At 43.5% G+C, this 11,704-nt stretch overlaps 2 protein-coding genes across 2 annotated transcripts in view; both read right to left on the bottom strand.

Moving 5' to 3' along the window:
• The window catches only part of HTATSF1 (HIV-1 Tat specific factor 1), a 25,619-nt gene extending 21,130 nt beyond the window's left edge, over positions 1 to 4,489 (bottom strand). The window contains exons 1-2 of the mRNA XM_019521020.1: positions 4,477 to 4,489; positions 1 to 64 (exon numbers count right to left, since the gene is read on the bottom strand). The exon at positions 1 to 64 is cut by the window's left edge and continues 187 nt beyond it. Of these exons, the coding sequence (XP_019376565.1) occupies positions 1 to 64; positions 4,477 to 4,489 (77 nt within the window). The remainder of the gene's footprint in view (positions 65 to 4,476) is intronic.
• Positions 4,490 to 7,821: 3,332 nt separating this feature from the next.
• Positions 7,822 to 11,704, bottom strand: part of BRS3 (bombesin receptor subtype 3) — an 8,978-nt gene continuing 5,095 nt past the window's right edge. Inside the window, exon 3 of the mRNA XM_019521324.1 lies at positions 7,822 to 9,981. Within this exon, the coding sequence (XP_019376869.1) occupies positions 9,574 to 9,981 (408 nt within the window). The 3' untranslated portion in view covers positions 7,822 to 9,573. The remainder of the gene's footprint in view (positions 9,982 to 11,704) is intronic.

Raw genomic sequence — 11,704 nt, 5'->3', positions numbered from 1 at the left:
CGCCGCCGCCGCTCATCGTCCCCCCGGGGCCTTCCCTCAGCGCGGCCCGAGCCGCTCCCGGGCCCTCAGCGCATGAGCGGAAGTGCGTTACCGGAAGGGGCGGGGCCCGCTGTGCCCGGAAAGAGCCGTTGTGGGGATGGCCAATGAGAGCACGCATGGCCCAACGCGCGGCCAATAGCAGGGTCCGGGACAAAGAGAGAAGCGGGGATTAGGCTAGCCTATCAGCGCTGGCGTGGCATCTATGGGGAAGGGGGCGTGGCTACGTTTCCCGCCTCTGCTGAGGGAACCTCGAGGCCTTTCTAGGCCGCTGGCTCTCCGACTGCTACGCTGGTCCCTCGGGCCTGCGCTGCCCAAAGCAACCCCCTCATTAACCAGGCACAACCTAGCCTGCAGGCAGCTCCAGCAGGGCACACGGCTGCTCCTGGGTTGTCACCGTGATGTCCCAGTGTGGCATGACCATGACTCGTGGCGACAGGGGACTTGTTTGAAACGACAGCTGCTCGCAGTGTTGGAGGCCTTCCTCACAGGGAGGTCACCGAGGTGGAAGGACCCCACCAAAGGCCGTTCTTCTGTCCTTGTGACGACATGCTCCAGGCCTTTTAACACCTCGGCCAGACCAGTCACGGAAATGATAAGCCCCCTTTAGTACTGGGGGCACCGCAGATTTCTTTGGACAAACAATAATGAAAACCAGAACAGAAACGGAGGTCAGAGGTTCATAACACAAGTGCTAATGGGGGGCAGAGAGCAGAGCACACAGTCCCTCAAATAAGTGACGTGCTACAGGTGGCTTAACCGGCCAGATGCGGGATAGAGTCTGCAAAAGAAAGATTGCCCATCAAAAAAACCCAATTCATCTCTTCCTGAGGTTCATTTCAGCCTGGCACTGGGGTAGTCTCCGTTGAAGAAAGGCCCAGATTAAACAGAAAAGTCTGTTCTTTCAGGCTGTATTTATACCATTGCTATGGAAGGAAGGATGCCAGAGCAACCTCATGGACTTGTAGATGCACAGAGCAGGCAGGCCCCAGCACAGGATTGTGAAGCACAAGAGAAGTTGAATTTAAAATACTTGTTCCAACCATTTGTTACGAAGCGTTTCCTGGTCGCTTCCTTTAGGAATCCCCGAGTTCTGGATTTTCTGCCTGGTGTTGGTTTCTCACAGATGCTTCAAGGTACATGTTTGTCAGCTGCCGTTGGAATCAAGCTGCTCAGATTTCACACGCTGCTGTGCAGATTTTCCCCCTTAAGGTTATTTAATTATATTCTTCATTCAGGAGTTTCAAAGGGCGTGTCTACACAAGATGCTTACTGCGCTTTCGCCTAATAACACTGCACAGTTGCGTGGCGATTAAAAACCGTGCTAATAGCCTACTGCACAGTATTATTAGGCTCAGTAAGCATCACAAAATAACCACGTGCCAACAGTGCAGGAAATCTAGTTACTACACACTTAGTACTTTATTAAGCAAGTACTGAATACACCGGCAGGCAGGGACTATATCCAGGCAGACCTGAATAGGTTAGAGAAATGGGCAGATCTGAACAGGATGCGGTTCAACAAGGACAAGTGCAGAGTGCTGCACCTGGGGAGAGGGAACCAGCAGTATGGTTATAGGTTAGGGGCTGACCCTCTCGGCAGCACAGAGGCAGAGAGGGATCTTGGAGTCGTGATTGACTCCAGGATGAATATGAGTCGCCAATGCAACAAAGCAATAGGCAGAGCCAACCGCACCCTGTCATGCACCAACAGGGGCATCGCTAACCGGTTCAGAGAGATCTTGCTTCCCCTCTGTGCAGCACTGGTCAGGCCGCAGCGGGAGTACTGTGTCCAGTTCTGGGCGCCACACTTCAAGAGGGACGTGGAGAACCTGGAGAGGGTCCAGAGGAGGCCACTCATGTGGTTGAGGGCCTCCGTGTCCAGCCCTGTGAGAAGAGGCTGAGGGACCTGAATCTCTTCAGTTTCCACAAGAGGAGACTGAGGGGGGATCTTGTGGCTGCCTACAACCCTATCAGGGGCCAGCAGCAGGGACTCGGGGAAAGTCTGTTCACCAGGGCCCCCCTTGGACTCACTAGGAACAGTGGCCACAAGCTGAGGGAGGATAGGTTTAGGTTAGATATTAGGAAGAACTACTTCACTGTAAGAGTGGCCACAGCATGAAATAGACTTCCCAGAGAGGTGGTGCTCTCACATTCCCTGGAAATTTTCAAGAGGAGACTGGATAGGCACCTGGCTGGGGTCTTATGACCCCTGCCACCCCCAGTGCTCATTCCTGCCCATGGCAGGGGGTCAGACTGTGATCTGTCTAGGTCCCTTCCGACTCATTGATTCTATGATTCTATGATACTAAACTAAATGTGCAGTATCTAAGATGCATTAATGAATGTGTAGATGCACCCAAAATACACAAGAATTGGGCAGTAATTTGCACTGCTGCTGCTGGTTGCAATGTTTTTCTGCAACAGGGCACTAACATTTACACATTTGAATCTCATGTTCATAAAATCATTATAGCAGAAGGAAAAAGAACAAATATAAGCATGTAATGACAGTATATTGGTATTCCTTTAAAATGTGGATGTTTGTTCTTCCTTTGCCCCAAGTGTTGGAGCAGGTTATACAACCAGATATGCCATCTTCCTAAGCAATGCCCATGGTTGAGACTTCTGAATTAGTTTACTGAGTCTCAGGTATCTGCTATTTAGAAATAAATTTTATAATTTGTTAATATCTATGCTCCTGGGGAGTGCAGTTGTCCTTACTGCTCAGAGAGCTCTACTGATGAACCAATGTTGCAAAAAATACTGAAATTGCACTCAAAATTTTAAATTGTCCTTCAATGGCACAGCATTGCTTTCTCAATGGTCATGCCAGAGACTCACCTACTATGGTAATTAGTCATTCATGAGTGAGCACACACAAGCACACACCCTTGTGCCCTAGCCAGCTGAGGTAGTCTCTACATGTGTGCTGCTGTGGAGTTTTTTACTCCGCAGCAGGATTGTATGTTTAAATGCAAATACTATCCTGCTGCGGAATAAATTAGCTTACTTCAGCCTAATAGGAGCTCATGTGTAGATACCAAGATGTTTACTGTGCAGCTAATTAGTCTGCTGCACAGTAAATATCTCATAGACATGCCCAGTGAGTATATTTTTGGGTAGATGCTTTATCGATGTTATAATTACTGTTGTGAATAATAGCCATGCATTGAGTTGATGGATAAAGCACAACATTTAGCAATAAATTTTTTAATGCACTGTTGTGTGAACACTGTATGAAAAACATTTTCCTAGCATACAGTGGACAAATTTTCTATTATATGGATGAATAACTGCCATAAATGAATATAATGTAGTGAAATTCTGTTTACTTCCTTATACCATCCTGCATTGTGCAGAGCTTGCTCACGTCTTGCTGACTAGACCAGGAATCTATTAAGGTACAAGCAGATATATTCCAGATATCATATTTCCATACTGGCTCTTAAATAGCTGTTTTTGAATTCAGTATTTATTTCACCTTCAGACCAAAAGTAATTGTTGAAATTACCCTCATATCTCCAGCAAACGTAGTGCAGCTCCTTCACCCTTTCAGATTTGGACAAAAAATAACATCAGGAGATTGTAGGTCAGAGAATGGCTGCAATAAATGGATTCAATTTTCCCATGAGTTACAGGAACTTCACCACTATTCATGGGGTGCTTGCATGTATGAGGTCATAGTTCTAATAAAGTGAGGCATTATTGATAAATATTTGTATTAGGAAAAAATACCATTGCCATTTTCCAGGTTCATCACAACCAGACATTGCTGCCTGCTACGGTTTATCTTTTGGCACAGCCTTATCCATCATGGTATCTCTTCTGCCTGTAGGTTTTCTGGCACGTGTGTGAGAAGGTGGCATTCCCATCCTGCTTCAAATAAGATTTACACATACTATATATATTCAGCTTCTCTTGCTAAGTCAGGTGTTGTTTTGTTGTTGAAAAATAACAGCTCATCCCAAATGTTCTCCCTAACCTATCACTTGCTCAGATTTTCTGCATTCCTCCCCGCATCTCTAGCACTCCAGTATGTCTTTGGTCCTAGCACTTAAACACACCCTTAATTTTGACTGATTTCATTGGGATCCAAATAAAGTTAACCCGTTTAAAAGCGTGTGTGTTTTGCCTAATTTCTGACTGCTGCTAACAGGATGAGTCCACAGAAAAGCTGTGCTGTCGCCTTAGAAGTCTCTGTGCACATGACAGATAGGAAGTGGCCTAGAACTTGATCTTAGGCATTCATCCCAACCAATAAAAGCTAGGCAGAGGACGGAAAAATGGAGCTTTCACAGGAAGACATGTTGTTCCAGATCATTTTCTTTATCTCTATAATAATGTATAAAAATGTTGGCTTCAAATATATTAGGGAATCCATACAAAGTATAGTAGTCTGATATACCTTTTTCTCTTGGTTTTTTTAAAGATACATACCTTCTGGCACCATCAACTGCTATTTAGAGCATGAATTTGAGAATTTTTTTTAGTTGGAAATAGGCTAAATTGCAAATAAATATGAACAGGAGATTATATTTTATTTACAATAAGAAGTAATATTTTTTCTAGACTTTTGTTACGGATTTTGGCATAAGATGGCAAAAACTGAAGTATTTATACACATTATTTTAGCTCTTCTTGTCAAAGAAAACTTGGATAGATCTATGCAAGCAGACAGTGGTTTGTTCCTTGATGGCTGGCTGCAGCTGCAAAGCAACCTTCTTCTCTGTTATGGGTAGGACATGCAGTCTAGAAGCTTTCCAGCAGTGAATATTCCTGGAGCAAATATATCTTTACTGTCATACACACTGGAATGATAGTATAATCAAAGACATAATCCGGAGCTTTATAAAGCGCTGAAAAGAGAGACGGACAGCAGTTAACTTGCTGGTCAACAGACTGTCAGATAAGATTGCTACGGGGATAAATATAGGCTTTTCATAACCTTTGGCTGGCATACAAAGAACATGCAACCGAGTCAGTGACATCTTTCATGCTTCAAGAATTTGTTCTTGGCAGAACCATGATATAGCGGTTTAAAGACTGTTTTTGCAACCACTTACAAGATGACAGCTTCACAGGTGTCACCTCTCAAATTTACATTTTTTTTATCATTCTAAATTATATTTTCATATCTTCAGGTACAAATATTAAGGCATATGTCAGGTAGAGCAGTGTCCATGGATTGTTGTATTAATCCAGGAAGATCAACATCATCTAAATTAGAAAGTTGAAGGAAGAATTCCAGTGATCCGATTAATGCAATTTGACAAACACTGTTCCTGATTTCAGTTGAACTCATTAAAATGAAGTTTGCGATATTCTAAGCATTTCTGAAATCTGATTCTGATATCTGTTTGGGAAGGACATCTAAATACAGTAGGTCTGTCACTGGGAGCATCTACACGTGCAAATGCTGCTAGATGGGTTTACTCCGCAGTAACTACTGCAAAGTAAGACCACCCTGGACAGGCATCTACATGAGTGAGCATTTGGAAGAACGTTTGTTCCCAATTGGAGAAGCCTGGAGCAGGCTGCTCCCACCCTGCTCTGCCCGCCTGCAGCAGCCGGGGGGTGCTCCAGGCTCCCCTTGTGTGCTGGCAGGGAGCATGGAGCCAGGAGACAGTTGCCTTCTGGCAGGGGCTGGGAGATTGCTCCCTGCCCCAGGGAGCTGCGTGCTGCTGGGGTGGGCTCCCGTGGCAGAGCCCAGGTTGGGACAATATCCCCTTACTCCAGCAACAGGTAGCTACAGAGGGCGGGGAACAATCTCCCAGCCCCTACTCCATGATCACATTTCAACTATTTATTGGGAGCTCCCTGCTGCAGGGGCAGGGGGACGTTGTCCCAGCCCAGGCTCTACCACCAGGGCCCACCCCAGCAGCAGGCAGCTCCCAGAGGCAGGGAGCAATCTCCCACCCCTGCTGCCTGGCTGACCAGGAGCAAATTTGCTCCCAGTCAACCATTTACATGTTCCTTACTTCACAGTAACTACTCAGCGGTTAATTTGCTACCTGCAAATGCAATTGAAGGTGGCAAATTAACTATGGCAAATGCAGGTGGCAAATTAACTGTGGAGTAGAACAAATTACTGTGCAGTAAGGGTCTGCACATATAGACAGTGACGCTTACTGTGCAGTAAGTTGCTTTACTGCACAGTAAAGCATCTTATGTAGACGTGCCCTCTGAATGTTATAATTCACATGTTGTACTTCTCACTTTGTTTTGGCATACCTGTGTGATGTAGATTTTCCCATATTCATGCCTTTAGGCAAATGCAGCTAAGAGCTAGATCTGCAAAGAGAGACACAAGCATCTCTGCTCCAGAGATTTTATGTTAAATACATTGGAACGCACATCAGTGTCCTTATAGCTGTCCTACATTAACTGTGTTGCCATTTATTTCAGCAGGACCAGGATGTCACTCATTAATAACTCAGCTGGACAGAATAGTAATATTTTTAAAGGAAAATACCTTTGCCATTTAGCCAAAGAGGCAGTAATTCTAAATGAATCTTCAGGGAGGTTAGTCCTGGCTGTGTTTTACAGCAGACCTGAATTCTTCAGTCTTTACGTACACACATTTTAGTGGTAGGCAGTGCAAGTTTTTATCTGTGTCAGATTGACAGGATCAGGCCCAGTATGTCAGAAACTCAGATCACGATTATGTATCTTGACAAAGAAAATTGCTTCCATGAAACAGCTCACTTTTCTGCTGAATAGATCATCTACTGCAGAACAAGTGTCAACTACTGCATAGAACCTGTGCACTTTGTAATCATTAGTGCCACTGATTCAAATGTACAAAGGCTGCCCTTGTTTGTAATTTTAGCTTATTCTTTCATTGTAATATTCTTAGCAGATACACATGACTGTCAGCAGGTAGTCCATGTTAAATGAGTTAAAGTAAAACTATGCTTTTTAAGAAAGCCTAGAAGACATGGTACTAATATTTGTGAAAGAAATTTAGTATTACAGGATACACCGCTCATAGGCATGCTTTGACACTATTTGGTTTATTTTTCTGACCAAAACATGGTTTCAAACTGAAATCAGTATCTTACAGTATGATAAGCACAAATTATAATACTGATAATGTCTTGATAGCAGCCATTTTTAACAATATTTACACTTATATTATCAAAGCTGAAAAGATTTACAACACCGAAAAAGCAGCTATATTATAAGTAGAGTCAGCTTTTTAAACTTTTTGGTTTAAAATATATAAAATATATTTAGAAATGGGCAAATAACGTGACTGCCACAATCATGTTCCACAAAATTGAAAGTCAAGAATCATTTAACTAAAATTCCCCTTTATCAAGGAAGAGATGCCAGAAATATGTTTAATAGTAAATAGTTGAAATGTTCATCTGAGTAATACTGCCCTAAGCACTGAGCCTGAACTTATATGTGCAGTGAGCTAAGACTTTGGCCCCAACACAGCAAAGTACTTTTGTTCCATGGAAACCTCATGTTGGCTTGAGGCCTGTATAGTTACCAGAACCATGAAATGTGAGCAGAATTCATCCAGGAGCAAATAAAACATCACTAGATGAAATCACAGCTTCCATGCAACACGACCCCATGCACTACTGTAAGATTTTACATCTCATTTACAAAACAGCAATATAGAGACCCAGCATACAAACTCTCACGTATGAGAGAAGTACTCACACAAGGTAGTAATGCCTTGCGATTCTATGACAGGATTGACTGTGTCATTTTAGGTGAGACAAGGATTTGTATGGGATGATTTGGATAGGGATGATCTTGCTTCAGGCAGGATGGACTAGATGACCATCCAAGGTCCCTTCCATCTCTAATTTTCTGATTCTGTGATTAAGGTAGGCTTTGCAGGATTGAGTCCCTACTTTGAATTTTATCCCTACATATTTTGCATATTTTATTTCTTTTACAATATGGTATGGATTTTAATTACAAATCCACTTGATCTGTCACCTCACAATCCTTTTCCAAACCATGTCCAGCATGCCCATTCAACTCCCTGAACTTGAATGGGGCTTTCCAAGGCTGCCAAGAAAGACTTAATCCTTTCTTCCCTAAGTAGCCTGCATAAATTGTATTTGTTACTGCTGGGTGGTTATGTTATATCAATACAAGGAGTGATAACATCAGATTGCACTGATAAAAGTAGATGTTAACTAATATATCACTCTGAAGTATATATCATGAGGGTTGAGTTAGGTAAAATTAATACAACAAATATTATAGGCAACAGAGAGGTTAAGTCAGTAATATAGCCAATCCTTAAATGTCACACATGCAATGTGTAGTGGAAACACATTTCTAGCAGCATACAATTCCAAAAAGTTAGACTATCTACAGCAATGTATACACAAAGCAAAAGTAGCCACATGCAAACTGAGAAAAAAAGTGAATCTTAGAAGTTGCTATTTTCAAAGACTGTTGTGAGGACTGCCCAAGGATTTTGAAGTACAGAATTTAGCCTACAGCAAAAAAAATCTCTAGGGATCAGAAACATGTGACACATTCATTTTCCAGAAGCGTTAATAAACTAGGACACAAAAATATGGAGTTTAAACTCCAAATTTAGATGACTAACAAGCCATGGCCTTTTTTTTTTATTTCGTTGTACATGAAAGGGAAAAACTGTGTGTGTGTGTGATGTGGGGTGCAGGGAGCATTATTTTAGGTATTGTTTAAGGTATGTGAGACCCAATTCCTGCTCCAGCCAAACTGTTCTTAGTGAATGACTGGAGAGGGAAAGCAAACATGACTTTAGGCCACCTTTATATTTACCTACTTTTGGGCTGGCCACGGTCAAGCTGATTCTACAGTCACTCCAACATTCAAGAATTTACTAGCAGCTGAGGATCAGTGAGATTCAAGGATGCCCTGAACAGGTCCCTTCCCCACAGGAATGTCCACTATGCAGGAGGCCAAGAAGAAATATCCTGTGGCCAAAAAGAATATCCAGGAGGCCAAGAAGACAATATTCTGTGTCAAAACCTGAAAAGTAAGAGAAGGCCTCCAAAGTCTGATTCTCCATAACACTGAAGTTTTATGCTGGTGTATTTCCATTGACATTAATGATGCAACAGCTAGCAAAAAACCTGGTTTGCCATTTTATGAAAACTTGCTTATTTCTCTTTTTTTAAGGAAAGACAATATAAATACTTTCCAAAAAAGGAATGCCCATAATCACAGCTCTCTAGCTCTGCAAACTCAGAGCCAATACAAAAATATGCCTTCCACTCAGCTGAATGTTGTGTTGTCAGCTCAATGGAGGAACCTCAGGGAGAGATGCACATTGCTCACGAGAAACATGTGCTGTCCTCTTGATTGAGCCCAGGTTGTGTTCTCAGTTCTCTGTTCCGTACACACAGGTTTGAATGTGTAATGGAAGGTATCAGAAACTCCTGCTGAAGATCTCCCCGCAGAGAGTACAAGGGACACACCAGCTTCTTTACCTGCAGCTCCTTGCTGGATCCAGATGCACTGGTATCTTTGTGGGAAATGCATGGTTTCTGCCCCCTCTCCATGGCAGAAAAACTAAACGCTTTCTTCTTCCTTTGTGATACTATAATCTGTTAGCAAAGTGACACTGATTTCTGAGCCATGTGTACTGCCTGTGACTGATAGGGCTCTGGTTGGCGTGTTACTGTGGGTAATGCTAGGAGGCCGTGTAGGAAGTCTTGCCTTACAACACACAACTTGCTTTTTAAAGTGTTGCCGGAAACTTTTACTTAGCCAGTAAAGAGCAAAGGGATTAACACAGGAATTGCTGAAGGCCAAAGCCCGAGAGAAAATAGTAGCTAGGAGATGAAAGGCAGAGGCATCTACAGAAGAGTGGTAAGTGAAAGAGCGGTATAAGTAGAGGATGTGGTTAGGCAGCCAGCAGAAAGCAAACAAAGCAACCAGCACCAGCACAGTTTTTGCAACTCTCTTGCGGGATTCAATCTAGGAAAAACAATATCTAGTGTTAGTAATAGTTAATGACACATTTATACAATTAGTGCTCCTACCAGAAAGGCTCTGAGCTTAATGAAAATCAGTCTAGATAAATTACCTGAAAATTCCTAAAAGGCAACTTCACAACAAAACAGAAAATAAAGCAAATGCAAAGGGGTTCTTTTGCCTTTGGGCATTGTGTTTCCGGTGAAGAAAACTGAAGTCTGAAACCCCGCTCTCTCTCACTGTGGTCTTCCCGTGGGAAGCCAGACTGAGGGGGAGAGGAATCCAGGAGAGCTGGCTGTACTTTAAAGAAGCCTTACTGAAAGATCAGGAACAAACCATCCTGATGTGCAGCAAGACTAGCAAGTATGGCAGAAGACCAGCTTGGCTTAGCGGGGAACTCTTCAGTAAACTAAATCACAAAAAGGAAGCTTGTAAGAAGTGGAAACTTGGACAAATAACTGGGGAAAAATATAAGGGCATTGCTTGGGCATGCAGGGATGAAGTCAGGAAGGCCAAAGCGCAATTGGAGTTGCAGCTAGCAGGGGACGTGAAGGGTAACAAGAAGCGTTTTTACAATTATGTCAGTAGCAAGAGGAGGATCAGGAAAAGTGTGGGTCCCTTACTGAATGGGGGAGGCAACCAGCATACTGAGCTGCATTGGAAGGTATGTTGTCAGCGGGTCAAGGGAAGTGATTCTTCCCCTCTATTCAGCTCTGGGGAGTCCACATCTGGAGTCCTGTGTCCAGTTTTGGGCCCCCCACTACAGAAAGGATGTGGACACATTGGAGAGAGTCCAGCAGAGGACAAAGAAAATGGTTAGAGACTTGGGGCACATGACTTGTGAGAAGAGGCTGAGGGAACTGGGCTTATTTGGTCTGGAGAAGAGAAGACTGAGGGGGGATTTAATAGCAGCCTTCAACTCCCTGCAAGGGGGTTGCAAAGAGGATGGAGTTGGACTGTTTTCAGTGGTGGCAGATGACAGAACAAGGAGCAATGGACTCAAGTTGCAGCAAGGGAGGTTTAGGTTAGATATTTGGAAGAATTTGCTCACTAGGAGGGAAGTAAAACACTGGAACAGGTTACCCAAGGTGGTGATGGAAGCTCCATCCTTGGCAGTTTTCAAAACCAAGCTAGACCAAGCTTTGTCTGGGATGATCTAGTTGGGGCTGGTCCTTTGAGCATGGTCACTTGATGTGACCTCCTGAGGTCCCTTCCAACCCTAACTTTCTATGATTCTATGATAGTACCTGTTGGGACCTTGTCTGAACTAGGATTTAAAGAAAGGATGTGTTTGCTAGCAAATGTTCACATCACACCCTTAAATTCTAGTCTGGACAATTTCAAGGCTCTTTCTCTGATGGTTTAGAATGCAGTGGAAGATGCTATGACTTCTGAGTTCAATACGGTTCCCATTCAGCAAAGAGAAACTCATTCCTGTCTACTTGGGCCCTTAAGGACATATTTAAAGTTAAATCATTATGACCTAAATATGTGCTTAAATAGATTCATAGATTCATAGATTCATAGATTAAGGGTCGGAAGGGACCTAGTAGATCTTCTAGCCCGACCCCCCGCCAGGGCGGGAGAACAACAAAAACCCCAAAAAGAGAAATGGGACTCAAACGAGTCCAGCTAGGTGGGCATCCAGCCTCTTCTTAAAGACCCCCAGGGTAGGGGCCAGCACCACTTCCCTTGGAAGTTGGTTCCAGCTCCTAGCCGCCCTAAC

This window comes from Gavialis gangeticus, unplaced genomic scaffold (genome assembly GCF_001723915.1).
Source record: "Gavialis gangeticus isolate Ggan-Ray unplaced genomic scaffold, GavGan_comp1, whole genome shotgun sequence".
Lineage (NCBI taxonomy): Eukaryota > Metazoa > Chordata > Crocodylia > Gavialidae > Gavialis > Gavialis gangeticus.
The sequence above is the reverse complement of the archived record's forward strand: the minus strand, read 5'-3'. Positions and strand labels throughout refer to the sequence as shown.